At 46.6% G+C, this 15,318-nt stretch overlaps 2 protein-coding genes across 5 annotated transcripts in view; one reads left to right on the top strand and one right to left on the bottom strand.

The window, feature by feature from the left end:
* Nucleotides 1-1,222, bottom strand: part of NPHP1 (nephrocystin 1) — a 37,435-nt gene extending 36,213 nt beyond the window's left edge. Inside the window, exon 1 of one of the 2 annotated variants that reach the window (XM_084624671.1) lies at nt 1,071-1,222. In XM_084624671.1, the coding sequence (XP_084480797.1) occupies nt 1,071-1,196 (126 nt within the window). In that variant the 5' untranslated portion in view covers nt 1,197-1,222. The remainder of the gene's footprint in view (nt 1-1,070) is intronic. The other variant, XM_084624672.1, reaches the window with a different exon arrangement.
* A 7,880-nt stretch (nt 1,223-9,102) lies between these two features.
* Nucleotides 9,103-15,318, top strand: part of LOC311517587 (two pore channel protein 2-like) — a 38,012-nt gene continuing 31,796 nt past the window's right edge. For 2 of the 3 annotated variants that reach the window (XM_084622549.1, XM_084622550.1), the window contains exon 1: nt 9,103-9,475. In XM_084622549.1, coding sequence (XP_084478675.1) covers nt 9,245-9,475 — 231 coding nt within the window. In that variant the 5' untranslated portion in view covers nt 9,103-9,244. The remainder of the gene's footprint in view (nt 9,476-15,318) is intronic. The other variant, XM_084622552.1, reaches the window with a different exon arrangement.

Below are 15,318 nucleotides of genomic sequence, written 5' to 3' on the forward strand. Positions count from 1 at the left end.
ACCCGGCCAGCAGAGGGCGCCGCTCCCCCCGCCCAGACTGGATCCCCCCCACCCGGCCAGCAGAGGGCGCCGCTCCCCTCGCCCAGACTGGATCCCTCCACCCACCCAGCAGAGGGCGCCGCTCCCCCCGCCCAGACTGGATCCCTCCCCCCGCCCAGCAGAGGGCGCCGCTCCCCCCGCCCAGACTGGATCCCCCCCACCCGCCCAGCAGAGGGCGCCGCTCCCCCCGCCCAGACTGGATCCCTCCACCCGCCCAGCAGAGGGCGCCGCTCCCCCCGCCCACACTGGATCCCCCCCACCCGCCCAGCAGAGGGCGCCGCTCCCCCCGCCCACACTGGATCCCCCCCACCCGCCCAGCAGAGGGCGCCGCTCCCCCCGCCCACACTGGATCCCCCCCCACCCGCCCAGCAGAGGGCGCCGCTCCCCCCGCCCACACTGGATCCCCCCCACCCGCCCAGCAGAGGGCGCCGCTCCCCCCGCCCACACTGGATCCCCCCCACCCGCCCAGCAGAGGGCGCCGCTCCCCCCGCCCACACTGGATCCCCCCACCCGCCCAGCAGAGGGCGCCGCTCCCCCCGCCCACACTGGATCCCCCCCACCCGCCCAGCAGAGGGCGCCGCTCCCCCCGCCCACACTGGATCCCCCCCACCCGCCCAGCAGAGGGCGCCGTTCCCCTCGCCCACACTGGATCCCCCCCACCCGCCCAGCAGAGGGCGCCGCTCCCCCCGCCCAGACTGGATCCCCCCCACCCGCCCAGCAGAGGGCGCCGCTCCCCCCGCCCAGACTGGATCCCTCCACCCGCCCAGCAGAGGGCGCCGCTCCCCCCGCCCAGACTGGATCCCCCCACACCCCACGGGCAGGGGGCGCCGCTCCCCCCGCCCAGACTGGATCCCCCCACACCCCACGGGCAGGGGGCGCCGCTCCCCCCGCCCAGACTGGATCCCCCCACACCCCACGGGCAGGGGGCGCCGCTCCCCCCGCCCAGACTGGACCCCCCCACACCCCACGGGCAGGGGGCGCCGCTCCCCGCGCTGTAGCTTCGGGGCGGGGGTGCGCGGGACGGGCGGCACCTGCAGCCGCAGCTCGCGGCCCCGCCGCTGAGCCCCCTGCAGCGGGCTGCGGCCCCTCCGCCCGGACATCGCGTCGCTAAGGAGACGAACGCTTTGGACGTCGTCATCGCCGCGCGTCCCGAGCATCGGAGGGCGGGGGAGCCCGCTGCGGAGCCAGAGGCGAACTACGCGTCCCAGCATGCAACGGGGGCTGGCGTGCTTCTCGCGGTCCTGAATCACCGGCAAAGACTACGCATCCCAGCATGCAGTGGGGCCCGAAAGTCGCGCTCCCCTACCCCGGGCCTCGCGGTGGCAGCCCGGGGAGCAGTGCATGCTGGGGGTTGTAGTCTGCGCTGGCCTCGTTCTCCGTCTGCGCGTCCAGATTCGCTAGAGGCCTGGAGTTGTAACCAGTGGGTGCTGCTGATTGCACCTCCGAGGCGGCTGTGGATGCGCACACGCCAAATACTCCCCCTGGTAACTGACGGGTCAAGGGCAGCAAAGAAAAAGGCTGCTTGAGCAGGTCTAGGGACCGTCGCTGAATAAGGACTGTCGTCCCCCACAGCTATACATTTGACAACACGCCCAGAAATAAACATAAACATCTACATTATCCCCCCAAATCCTACAAAATAAATTCTGCCAAACTTGTTTTTGCTTTTTGTTATTGCCACAGCACTTACGAGCTCCATGCATGGACCAGGCTGGACCTGCTACAAAACGAGTCTGCACAGCAGGGCTGTGTTGCAGGCAGAAATTCTACCCCTGCCCCTGCCCCAGTTCTTCTCTCTCACACCCACTGAGCCATGGAAGAAGCCATTTAATTTTCTTCATAGCCTTTTCACATTAATTTGACATATTCAGAAGATTTTTTTTCTAGCAGGTGATCTACGAGACTGCTTCCCTCTGCACTCTGAACCAGTGGTTCTCAAACTTTTTTTTCAGACCACCTGAAAGGGTCTTGGCGGACATAGGGTGACCAGATAGCAAGCGTGAAACAGCGGGATGGGGTGGGGGGGGGGTAATAGAAGCCTATATAAGAAAAAGCCCCAAATATCAAGACTGTCCCTATAAAAACTGGGACATCTGGTCACCCTAGGCAGACAACTTAATAATCTTTCCAAATGTTGTTTGTACTGTTAGTGCTTTGGGTAAAAGCGCTATATAAAAAAACCCCTTAATAAACTTTTTTTGTTCTACAAATAAAAGCACACAACCCATATTTTAATATCAGTAGCCTTATTTCTAATACAATGGATGTGCCCTCTCTCCCCTGCTGCTGCAGCCCCCGAGCTGGGGCTAGGAAGGGGGGGGGTCTCTCCCCCGCCACAGCAGCCACAGAACTGAAGCTGGGAAGGAGGCAGCTGCAGCCTTGGAGCTGGGGAAAGCCACCTCTTTCTCTGGCCGCCATAGCCCTGCACATCCCACATTTCCCCCCCTCCCGCCTACCTTCTATTCCCCCCAAGGTCACCACTTCACCTTACATGTGCATCTTCTCCAGGGTCCAAGCACCTGATTAGTGGAGCTATGCTTGCACAGCTCCACTAATTAGGTGGGTGGCCCTTCATTCTCTTGTGTGCAGCCACCCAGGCACGCAACTTAGAGGGAACTGTCTGCGGATCACCTGAATGAAGCTCACGGACCACAGTTTGAGAACCTCTGCTCTAAACAGCTCATGCACTTAAGTATTTGCTGTTTAATCGTTTTCCAAGTATTAGATAAGGAAATACAGCAGAGATGTACATAAATTAATAGTGTTGTCAAGTTACAACCTGTACTTAAGTGGGAGGAGATCAAACTATGATGTGCACTTTCCACATGAGGGTTTACTGTTTTTATTTAATGATTTTTTAAAAACACTTTTAGGGTTATTCACAAGGCGAAAGAAAAAACTCCTTTGTAATCGTACTAAAATGAGTAGTTACACTGATATATACAACACCGGATTTAGAAAAACTATGCTGATGTATCCAAAGAATTATTCAAGCCACTATACAGAAATCCCAAATTGTCATGTCTACCATCTCCCATTTTTCTTCCTTTTTACCTTCTCCAGAAATAAATACTACATACACATTAAAAACATAACAAATAATCCACTGCAAAAAAAAATTAAAGCACCCAAGATTTTTTAATAAATATAAGTACAACTGTATTTTAACAGGTCAGTGAGTGCAGACTTTAAGCTAGCACATGAACCATGTCTTCCAATTAATGACATTAAAATACCTCAGCTCAGCTCCATTTGGCACAGGATGCCCACAACTGTATGCCATATCACCACTAAATCAGCCTGATACAGCATTACACAGAAAACTTCTGTAACCAAGTTACATCTCAGCTATAAAGGACACAAGATTTCCAACTTGGGAAAGTCAACATTTCAAGATTCTGAATGGCACTGTAACACAGCAGCTGGGTTCTTTTGTTGACCCACCGTGTTAGAAGGCATTGGAACTCTGATGGGAGATATTAGTTAAAAACCTCTTCATTCATTGTGACAGGTGCACCACATGAACTATTTCTGGGTACAAGTGAAGTGAGAGTGCCCCCTGATCAGAGGGGTCTCTGCCAGTGTTTCCCAAATGGTGGGTCTCAGGAAGATTCTAGATGGCTCACCGTGTCCAGGACCAGGTTTACGCATCACTGGGCCTTGAACTAGGCAAACGTACACTTTACCAGCCAGGTGCAGAGAGGAGGGGATTGGAGAGCGAGGCTATGCCACACTCATCCCACAGTGGTGGCTTCTATCCTGCGGGGCTGGTCCTGGGGATTACAACCAGACACATGGGGTCGCAGAGCCACTCAGGTTTAGCCTGGCTGCCCTCCAAACCTGAGTGGTGCTGTGACACTGTGCACCAGATTATAACACCTGGAGCAGAAAGCTAGGCCTAATGCAGCAGAACAAGAGGCAACTCAATGGGGTAAGTGCAGGGTGGGCCTGCTCTCCAACCCCCTTGCCCCCAACTTCCCCTCTGCACTGGGCCAGGATTCAGATTGCAGCACAAAGGCAGAGGGTGCATATATGTAAGAGTGGGTTGCAAAAAGAAGTTAAAATGCAGTTGATGGGTCACTTTAGTAAACTGTTTGGGAATCACTGGTCTAAGTCTCGCCAGTCCTAAGAGAAAAATCCTAAGAACAGCCAAGCTTGGGGAGAAGGCATGGGCAGGAGTCTGGTTTTTTTTCTTTTTGCATTAGCCTATTAATAAAGTCAAAGCTAAGGGCAGGGGATGAATTCTGAACCTACATAGCCTTTAACTATTCTAGCACAATGTGGGATTGGCATCTGCTTATAAACATAAAAGGAGAACAAGACAGAAACACTTCAAAAAAAAAATCTCCTAATCAGTGCATTTTTAGAGGGGAAAGTTGTGCACGTATGAATGGAAGTAACAGAAAGATAGGGATAGCTGACATATGTAGCATGAGGCCCAGCCAAAATTAATCAAAAGAAGTCCCAAGGATTCTAATTCATGATGTCCAGCATTTTTGCTGGAAGTGATGATGTGGAGTAGTAAGTATAAAGGGCTGATGTATTCTTAGTTAGAGAATTCTATGTCTAGATCTCTTACCAACTCCATGAATACTTTTGCTGAATTTCAGACAAGAACCCCAGCATTACTGATTTAATACATGAATTTATCTTATCACTGTACACTAGTATGCTTTTGCCTTATCTGTTTGACCGACTCTTTGGGGTTGTATACTTTCAAAGATCTAAAACATTTAACATCAGAATCTTTATGTGTTTTCATTCCCCACTTAACAGACACTTTATTACAAATTACTAGTAAGTAACTTAAATTATATCATTTTTAGTTTATTAAAATATAAGGGTCAAATGTAGCTCAGGACGAGCCTTAAGAGTCACAAAGCAAAACAGACACAAATAACCCTTAAAAACATAATGTGACAGGTTTGCACAGTCATAATGCATATGAATTAATTTAGCTCACCCCATAACATTTTGGTAGATAGGTTATTCTGATACATCTGAAGATAATTTTTGCTGATGTCAGTTTGGGCAAATGAGATTGTATGATACCACAGATGCCTTCTTTTTTAGAATACGGTTGCTTATCAAAGCATTTGTTTTTAAAGTCCATATTTTAAACTGTGTTTAGATACCAATGCAGCAGGAGTCCAATTATTTTCATTCAGTTGTCAGCTTTCATCTGTATAAGGCTGTTAAAAGAAAGTGAAATAAATTACAAATTGCACACAATTTCACGTTTGTTGTTTTTTTTTTTAATTTAAATTGCAAAGGCGCTCAAAACAATGTTCAGTCAGATTATAATGTATCAAAAAGAAAAGAAGAAAATCAGAAGTAAGAGAGATACCAGAAGGGGACGGACAGAACATTGAGTAACCAAAGGGAACAGGACAGAAACAATATTTTATGTCAAAAATATTAAAGTAGAAACACTTAATTAAAAATGTACCCAAAATCATTGATGTTCCCTCAAAATTTCGATAACAAAAAAATTCCATTATTGGACATTTTTAGTGTGAACAAAAATGTTTCCAGATATGTACCAATACAAGCCCATTGTCCCTAACAGCTACTTCTCCTCAGTGTATGCTCACAACCAGAAATCAGCATTTATGCAAGAGCAAAGGTAAATCAATCGATTTACAGCACCATTACAATATTTCAGTTATTAAGAGACAAGTTTGTGAAAATTAAGTTTAGTATATGGTAGTTAAATAGCAAGTCTCAATGCTGTTAGCACTTTAACTGAGTATTTCCAGATTGTCATTTAGATTTATGGACTACAATACAGCAACCTGGACAGTTAGGAATTTAGAGTGGGCTCTAATAAACTATGTTGTAATAATCTAGAATATATGATCTATTTACATTTAATATCTGACCGAGAAAATTTCACTACATTTTGAAGCAGAGGACAGTCAAAGACAGACAAGACTAGGATATATACAGGAGTGCCAGCAGTGCATTCCCATGTCAGGCCACATGGAAACTTGAAAATGGGAGCTCTGGTGTATTTCAAACCCTTGCTGAGAGAAGCAGCTCTGATTTTTCAAATGGTCCCATGTCAGGAACATCTTTGTCCAAATACCAACCCTCCCCTTTCTACCCCCCTACCCCTGCCCCACACAAAAGTGTATCCCCTATCAGAGGTTCACAAAGTTTCAAATACTGGTTTAAGTTTTTTTGGGGAGGGAGAGGTAGATGTATCTATTTTTAAAATCAGACTCCCAACAGAAAACTAGCCTGAACTAGACAGTAACTGAAGTGAGATACAATAGTCTCTCTGTATTCAGTAATACAAAACAAAAAACCACAATGCCCTCCCATATGCAAAGATCAAGTAAAGCAAGTTTTATATATGGGAGAAGTGTAGGGTTGGAGGGAAACAATCCTTCCCCCCAGGAGGCTGAAGTTGATTCATTATTCCTGGTTCCTCTTACGTGGTACCAGTTCCTTACCGTATGGTTACGTAGTTCCTTATTCAAAGGTCAAAATTACCTTAAAAATATATCAATGTACGATTACATTTTTAGAAATGCCATCAAGTTAGCATGATTGGGTGTGATAAAAAATTCCTAATTACTTCATTATTTATGAATTAAATAATTAAGGCACTGGGTTTTGACTGGCTGTATGTGACAAAATTAGTCTCAAATCACCCGATGTGACTCATCCCTGCTGCCATTGGACTGTTTTGAAGTAGTTGGGACATGCCATTCATCAACCTGATGCTTAGTTTCTGGACAGTATGCTCTGAAACATCATGCCCTCACTCCACTTCCATAGGGTACTTATGGCTTAAATAAGGAACTGTGTTTTTAATTCACTGTACATGACAAAACGTGTCTCCAGTCACCCAACAGATACATCCCTGCGACTGTTAGACTGTTGTGAAGGAGCAGGAACGTGCCATTCCCTACCCAAAAAGTTGTTCTTCTGCAATATGCTTCCTCACAACATTTCCCCCTTCCACTTTCATATTGCAGATAGGGCTTGAATAAGGAACTGTATGTGACAGATAAGTCTCAGGTCTGGTGATAACTGGGCCGACAAATTTACCTTTATTGTTAGCTCAACTGCGAGAAGTTAGTGAAAGTTTGTAAGATCTCACAATAACCTATAACAATAAATATTGATGGGAAAAGATGCAAAAAGAAGACAACAATTAAATTAGTCCAAACAAAGCCTACTAATATAATTCAAGGACTGCGTTAAGATCATTCCTGGTAAACAAAAACCATGTGGAACCAGAAATCAGTGGACCAAAATTCATATGTCAAAAATTAGACCTAACTGGTAAACAAAACAATGAGGGTTTGGGCTATTAGGGGGTGATAAAAAAAAAAGAAAAAAGCTTCTTGATTTCCCTACCAAAGTAACAGCTATCTGCCAGCTACCACTGCCACAAGCTTTACTATCACAGCTGCCTCTCCCACCATCTCCCGGGATTCTACTGTAACACTGTTGGGGCCTTCATCATCCTGATCCTGAGATATGTCCTGACCAGACTGAGACAAAAAGTGGGACTGAGATCACATTGCCACAGGCATTGGCTCTGGCTAAATCCCAAAACATCAACTGGAAAACTGTCTCCCCTCCCACCTCCTTTTCCTTTCCCACCTTATTTCTTCTCTTTTTCCTGTTCCTCTCTTTTTCCTTCTATCTAATAAGAGCTTGGCTTAGCCACGTAAGACTATGTACAGTAGAACCTCAGAGTTACGAACACACCCCATTTGGAGCCAGAAATACGCAATCAGGCAACAGCAGAGAGACACACACGAAAAAGCAAATACAGTATAGTACTGTGTTAAACATAAATTATTAAAAAAAGGGAAAGTTATTAAAAAAATATTTGACAAGGTCAGGAAACTTTCTGTACTTGTTTCATTTAAATTAAGATGGTTAAAAGCAGCATTTTTCTTCTGCGTAGTAGCTTCAAAGCTGTATGAAGTGAATGTTCTGTTGTAAACTTTTGAAAGAACAACCATAATGTCTTGTTCAGAGTTATGAACATTTCAGACTTACAAACAACCTCCATTCCCAAGGCGTTCCTAACACTGAGGTTTTCCTGTATTTTGCCACACTGTTGTAAGCCTGTTACCAGAAAGAGGCAGCTAAAAGCAATGCCTTCACCCCAATACCCATACAAGTTTGCTAGGGTCTCGGAGTGGCTGGTAATTGTGATCAGCCCCTTATTCAAGAAAAAATCCGAGACATTTAAAAACAAACTCTTTGCATGACAAATTGTGAGTGTTTACAGGTAGTAAAAAGAACAGGAGGACTTGTGGCACCTTAGAGACTAACCAATTTATCTGAGCATGAGCTTTCGTGAGCTACAGCTCACTTCATCGGATGCATCCTTTTCTTTTCGCAAATACAGACTAACACGGCTGCTACTCTGAAACCTACAGATAGTAAATTATTCCCTGGTATTCGGACATGAGAACAAGAGGACCATCTCCAGGAAACTGGCTCCCGAAGAAGAGGGCTTTGACACTGAGCGACCAACAGAAATACGGGATACATCGACACTGCAAAGAAAACCATGCAACAGCGAGCCCCAGAGCCCGGGGTCAGGTGACTTGGGATCACGGGACAGGGCTACCAGCAGCAGCGCGGCCATGCAGCTCAGGCTGGCGCCTGGGCTCGGAAACCCAGAGGGGGGTACAGTCTCGGAGCTGGGGCAGGAACCTCGACGGCGTTACTTTTAGCCCTATACAAGCCCTAGCGAGGGGATCCCAAAGCCGAGACTGTTGGGTTTTGGCCCTGCAGACGGGCCGCCCTCCGGCCCGGATCTGCGCTCGCTTCCACCAGCGCTTCCCTTCGCTTCCCGCTGAGTTGGGGGGTGCCCCACCCGTCGGAGGCTGGCCGCGTCTACACTAGCGAGAGCGGCATGCGGACCGTGTTCACACCCGCCCCGGGACACGGGCCGGTCACCCCCGGGGCCCCGCCCCCAGCCAGCACCGCTCCGCCCGCCCCCGGGCCGCCCAAGGTCACGGCCCCGCCGCCCCCGCCGCACCCCGCTCAGGCCACGTCCAGCTTCTTCTGCGTGGCCTCCAGCAGAGCCTGCAGCCGCCGCTGCCTCCAGGCCAGGAAGCGCCTGCGCACGCGGTGGGCCTGCCAGCCCACCAGCACGCCCGAGGCGAAGGCCAGCGCCAGCGCCAGCTGCACCGGCCGCTCCCGCAGCGCCTCAGAGCCCGCCGCCATGCTCCTACGGCGGCCCCGCGCGCCCAAACTGCCGCGGCGCGCGCTCCGTGCCTCTCCCAGGCGCCGGCGCGCGCCTGCCTGTCGAGTCCCGCGCGCCGCCACGTGGCAGGAGCGGCTCGTGCGCACGATCCGCCCGGACGGTCCCGTGCGGCCAGCCCCAAGCTCGGGCCGAGGTGGCTCGTGTGCATGGTGGGGCGGGGGGACACAGCCAGGCAAGCGCTGCAGGCAGGTTGGGATCTGGCCGCTGCTGGGGCTTTTGCTGTGTGGGAGAGGATGCCCTTTTGGGCGGGGGGGGGGGGAAGGGACTTGGAAATCTGGGGCTGTGGGGGGTTGTCTTGAATGTCTTGCTGCCCACCCTTCCCTTCCTTGGGAGCAACTTGCACCCTGCTCCTAGGCCCTTGCAGGGCAATGGAGCAAGTTAGGGCTCTTAGTGCTGTTGTATCAGGCTCTCCGCAAATTCAGGCAGACACCACTGCATCCGTTCCACCGGAGTCACGCTTTCAGACATGGGAGCTAGAAAGATAAATTTTTAAAACCAAAATGTTTGTTTCATCCCTGTTTTCAAACCAAAAAAGCAGACCAATGATTCTTGGTCCATCAAGACCACCCATTTAACACATAACTAAATCTGGATTACTTCAGAGGTGAGCATTCCTTCATTGTGTCAGACTTCCCTTTTCCTTTAGATAGGACATGCAAGGTGAAGGCAATTGCTTTCTAGCTGGCTGTTGCTTGGTCCACCTAAGAAACGTGGTGGGCCAGATTCTCCATTGGCGTAACTCCAGTGGGTGTAATGGAGTTGCATCAGCAGGTAATCTGTTTTAATGTCTGCAGAGGATTAGATCAACACCTATGATTGATGGGATGCAGCTGTCATTTTTGATATGACAGTTTCACAGTGTAAGATTCTTGTTAGATTCAAGGCTGCTGTTGGATCCAAGGATGCTCAAACAAGCTGGGGCATGGCCCAAAGCACATTTTCTAACATTTTCTCATAGGCTGTGCATTTGCCTTGTCTATTTAGAATTTAAACCTTGGTGGCAGGGACTATGTGTTTGTATAGCATCTAGCACATTTTGGGTGCTGCAGCAATGTAATATATGTAATATATATACATTTTCTGCACTGTCAGGTTCTCCTGCAATACCTACTTTCACACGTCACCAGTATCAGATTACCCTATCTCTGTAATATCTGAGCACATCATACACATTAATGAACTTACTCTTGTCAGGGCAGGGCAGTGCTATTAACCCCCTTTTACAGAAGGCGAAACTGAGGCAGAAAGAGAGCAAAGTGACTTGCCCAAGGTCACACAGGGTGTCTATGGCAGAGCCAGGAATAAAGTTCTGATTTCCTGAGACCCAGTCCAGTGCCTTCACCACGAGGCCTTGGGCCTCTCTGCCTAGGGCTAAGCATTAAGCCCACATCTACCCAAAAATGTAAATGATGGTCCGTTCCTGTCACATGGAACAGAAAGAGTGTACAGGAACTGGGTGCTCATCCCAAAAGGGATTGCACAGGAATAGCAATAAGGCTAATTATCCATTGGCATAATTTACCAAGGGTCCTGGTGGATTCTCCATCACTGGTCATTTTTAAATCCAAGCTGGATGTTTCTCTGAAAGATATGCTCTAGTTCAAAATGAATTATTTTGGGGGAGTTCTATTGCCAGTGTTATACTAGATGATGTCAGACTAAATTATCACAAGGGTCCCTTCTGGCCTTGAAATCTATTAAATAAGCCAACTCTAAAAGGAGCAGAGAATAGCAAGCTGGCCAGTGAGGACAAAATGAGATTGCTAAGGAGAGAGTGCAAGAGTAGCGTAATGTTGCTAAGGAGAGAGTGCAAGAGTAGCGTAATAAGAACGCTATTACCAATTTTAAAAAGTAAACCACTAGAAATAACCTCACATCACTTTTTGCAAGAGTAAGAATGATAATTTGGATGTCCTGGCCAAATTCCAACTCAAGTAATTACCCTCTGCTCAACGTAAGGGTCTGATCCTCTAGCTGTTTGACACTTGGAATTTCCACTATGGTGAACAGGAATCAACCAATAGCTCTAACAATATCTTTCTGTTTTTCTGAGTTGCAGTTGGGCAATATGCTCTCACACCTCTTCACAGTGTCACAGAAACTCACACTGACATCCATGGGGGATGGATTGGGCCTAAAACGAGACAACAAAAATAGTTAATAGCGTTGCTTCACTTTCTTCAGATACTCCGTGCCTGAGTTTTCAAGGAGATTTAACTGTAAGGAGAAACTGAAGAGAGAGTAGCAGGGATAATAGCAAAGTGCTTTTGAGCTCGAGGGATCAAAAGTAAGCCAGAATTTCAAACTAAGATAATTTTGTGATCTGTAACTCAGATTGATAACATTTCTTCTCACTTTATGGAAGTATTCTTTATAAACTTTCAGAGTAAACGTGACAATTTTCAGGCCAAATCTTCTGAACCAAAGTTGTAGGAGATCAAAAAATGGGTTTGATGATGGAAGCTGGCTATAACCTTGAGTATAGAGAGTCTGGCACCTCTCCATAATACCAGACCTCTCCAGACTGCTGAATCCAGACACTCCCAAACTCTGGGGAAGTTCAGATTTGTTTTCCAACTTTGCGGCTTGGACACATCTCTTAGCTAAATATTGTCAAAAGCGGGAAGGGAGAAGCCTATTGAGGCATAATGAGCAATTCACTCAATTCAGTTATCTAAAAAGTGTTTCATTTTATTTTGCATTTACTACATATCTGACCCTATATTATCTCTGTCCCTGCATAGATAAATGCTTTCTCAGCAGACCAAAAGCATAGACTGCTTATGGAAATACCAAACAATCACATAGAAACAGGAGGGAGGGAAACCTCTAACTGCAAGCTGAGCTTCCTTTTCCTTTCTGCTGACACCACACTGGCAGAGGGGCCTTCTGAAGAGGAAGGGAGAGCTGAGAGCAGGAACTGATTAAGCCTGAATGTGAACCAGATTTACCACAAACCCAAGGCGGCAAATCCACGCATGCATTTCCTCTGGATTTGGTGGAGTCAATATAAATAACACCAACAATTTAGGTGACAATTATGGTTGCATCAGGACACACTCCAATGACCCACACCATCTGATTTCCATGCTTTTAAGGTTAATCATAGAGTCAGAGGTTAAAGCCAGAAGGGACCACAGATCATCTTGCCTGACCTCCTGCACATCCTAAACCCCACCCAGTTACCCGTATAGTGAGCACAATAACCTAGATTTCACAAAAGTATTACAGCCCTCCAGAGACTAAACTACTGTGTGCCACAGGCAGAGAATAGGTTGGACTGAGGTGCCCAAGCCACCAGTGCCCAAGCCACTGCAATGCCAGGGAATTGATTTGGTGAGATATACTTAGGAGAAATTGATCTGTATTCCTTGCCACCTTTACATCACCTATAATGCTATTGATAATACACTCCAATATAAGGCTGTCACTTCTGTCTCCAACAGATACTGAAAAGCAATACATATCCAAACTTCATCAAGCTTGCAGTCTAAATGCAAAACCTTAATGGTGACCTGATGCACTCTCCTCATATCAACAGATTAGCACCTCTGACCATCACACAGTCCATGCACGTGGGAAGTTTCATAGGTTTATAGATTAAGGCCAGAAAGCACAAAGTATGATAATTCAGTCTGACTGTTTGCATAACACAGCCCACAGAATTTCAGCCAGTAATTCCCGCATCAAGCCCATAATTTCTGTTTGAGCTATAGCCTGTCTTTTAGAAAGAAGAAAAGGAGTACTTGTGGCACCTTAGAGACGAACCAATTTACTTGAGCATGAGCTTTCGTGAGCTACAGCTCACTTCATCGGATGCATACCGTGGAAACTGCAGCAGACATTATATACACATAGAGATCATGAAACAATACCTCCTCCCACCCCACTGTCCTGCTGGTAATAGCTTATCTACTTCATCGGATGCATACCGTGGAAACTGCAGCAGACATTATATACACATAGAGATCATGAAACAATACCTCCTCCCACCCCACTGTCCTGCTGGTAATAGCTTATCTAAAGGACTTTAGATAAGCTATTACCAGCAGGACAGTGGGGTGGGAGGAGGTATTGTTTCATGATCTCTATGTGTATATAATGTCTGCTGCAGTTTCCACGGTATGCATCCGATGAAGTGAGCTGTAGCTCACGAAAGCTCTTGCTCAAGTAAATTGGTTCGTCTCTAAGGTGCCACAAGTACTCCTTTTTGCGAATACAGACTAACACGGCTGTTACTCTGAAACCTGTCTTTTAGAAAGATATCCAGTGTTGATTTAAGGACTCCAAGGGACTGAGAATCCATCATATCCCTTGGGAAGTTCTAATGGTTTAATTACTGTCACTGTTAGATGTTTGTCCCATGTTTCTACTCTGAATTTGTCTCGCATCAACTTCCAGCCACGGAACCTCATTATATCTTTTCCTCTAGATTCAAGAGTACTCTGATACCCAATTTCTGCTCCCATTAAGGTCCTAATAGATCATGATCAAGTCACCTCTTAACCTTCTCTTGGATAAACTAAATAAATTGAGCTCTTTTAGTCTGTCAGTGTAAGACAAGTTTCCCAGACCTCAGATTATTTCTTGTAGCATTTATATAGTGGCATTATGATATTTTCTATCTTATCTTTTCCTTTCCTTGTGGTTCCTCACACTGTTAGCTTTTCTGATTGCCGCTGCACATTGAGGAGATGTTTTCAAAGAACTATCCATGATGATTCCAAGATGTTTTTCTTGACTGATAACAGCTAATTTAGACCTCATCATTTTGTATGTATAGTTGGAATTGTTTTTTCCAATGCGCATAACTTTGCAATTATCAATACTGAATTTCATCTCCCATTTCATTGCCCAGTCACCCAGTTTAGTTAGATCCCTTTGTACCTCTTTTCAGTCAGCTTTGAACTTAACTATCTTGAGTTATTTAGTATTATCTGCAAGCTTTACCACCTCACTGTTTACCCCTTTCCAGATCATTTACGAATATGTTCAACAGCACAGGTCCCAGTACAGATCCTTGGGGGACCCTGCTATTCACCACTTTCCATTGTGAAAACTGACCATTTACTCCTACCCTTTGTTTCCTATCTTTGAAGCAGTTACTGATCCATGAGAGGGCCTTCCATCTTATCCCAGGACTGCTTACTCTTCTGAAGAGCCTTTGGTATGAGAGCTTGTCAGAGGCATTCTGAAAGTCCAAATACACTACATCCACTGGATCAGCCTTGTCCACATGCTTGTTGTCATCCTCAAAGAATTCTAATAGAAGAGGTGAAGCGTGATTTCCATTTACAAAAGCCATGTTGACTCTTCCCCAACTTACCATGTCCATCTATGTATGTGACAATTCTATCCTCTACTATAGTTTCAATCAGTTGCCTAGTACTGAAGGAAGGCTTACCGGCTTGTAATTGCCAGGATCGCACCTGTACAAAATTTATATCCACGTCCAATCTGCGATCCACAAACAGGGTCCGCGAATATAAAGCGAATAGCTGCAGATTTGCAGGGCTCTACACATCTGGCGCCTTTTTTCAAAAATACAGATACATACAGCGAGTTCATAGTATCAAGCAGAATTCATAATTTATAGATAGACAGACTTCTCAGATCATCACACCGATACACGTTCAAGTATTCCTCCTTATTGTCCTTAACTCTACTGGACGCAGATTTTTCAGTGATACATTTAGCTTCCCTATCACTGTCTGCATTTCATAACTCCTAATTGATCATAATTTCCCCTTTTTTCCCCATTTCATAAAAAGTTAATTCCTAGACAGTGGGGTCTAGTGGATAAAGTGCTGGACTGTGACTCAGGAGACCTAAGCCCAGCTTTGTCACTGATCTTGGGCAAGTCACTGCATCTCCCTGTGCCTTAACTTCCCCATCTGTAAAATGTAAAGTGCTTTGAAATCTACTGATGAAAAGCACTATGTAGGAGATAGGAGTTATTATTATTATTATTATTTACATTTCTGTCTTAACATTGCTGATGCCTTTTAAGTTTTGTGTGTGCATTCGATGAA

Source organism: Lepidochelys olivacea (genome assembly GCF_965140295.1).
Source record: "Lepidochelys olivacea isolate rLepOli2 genome assembly, chromosome: 3".
Taxonomy (NCBI): domain Eukaryota; kingdom Metazoa; phylum Chordata; order Testudines; family Cheloniidae; genus Lepidochelys; species Lepidochelys olivacea.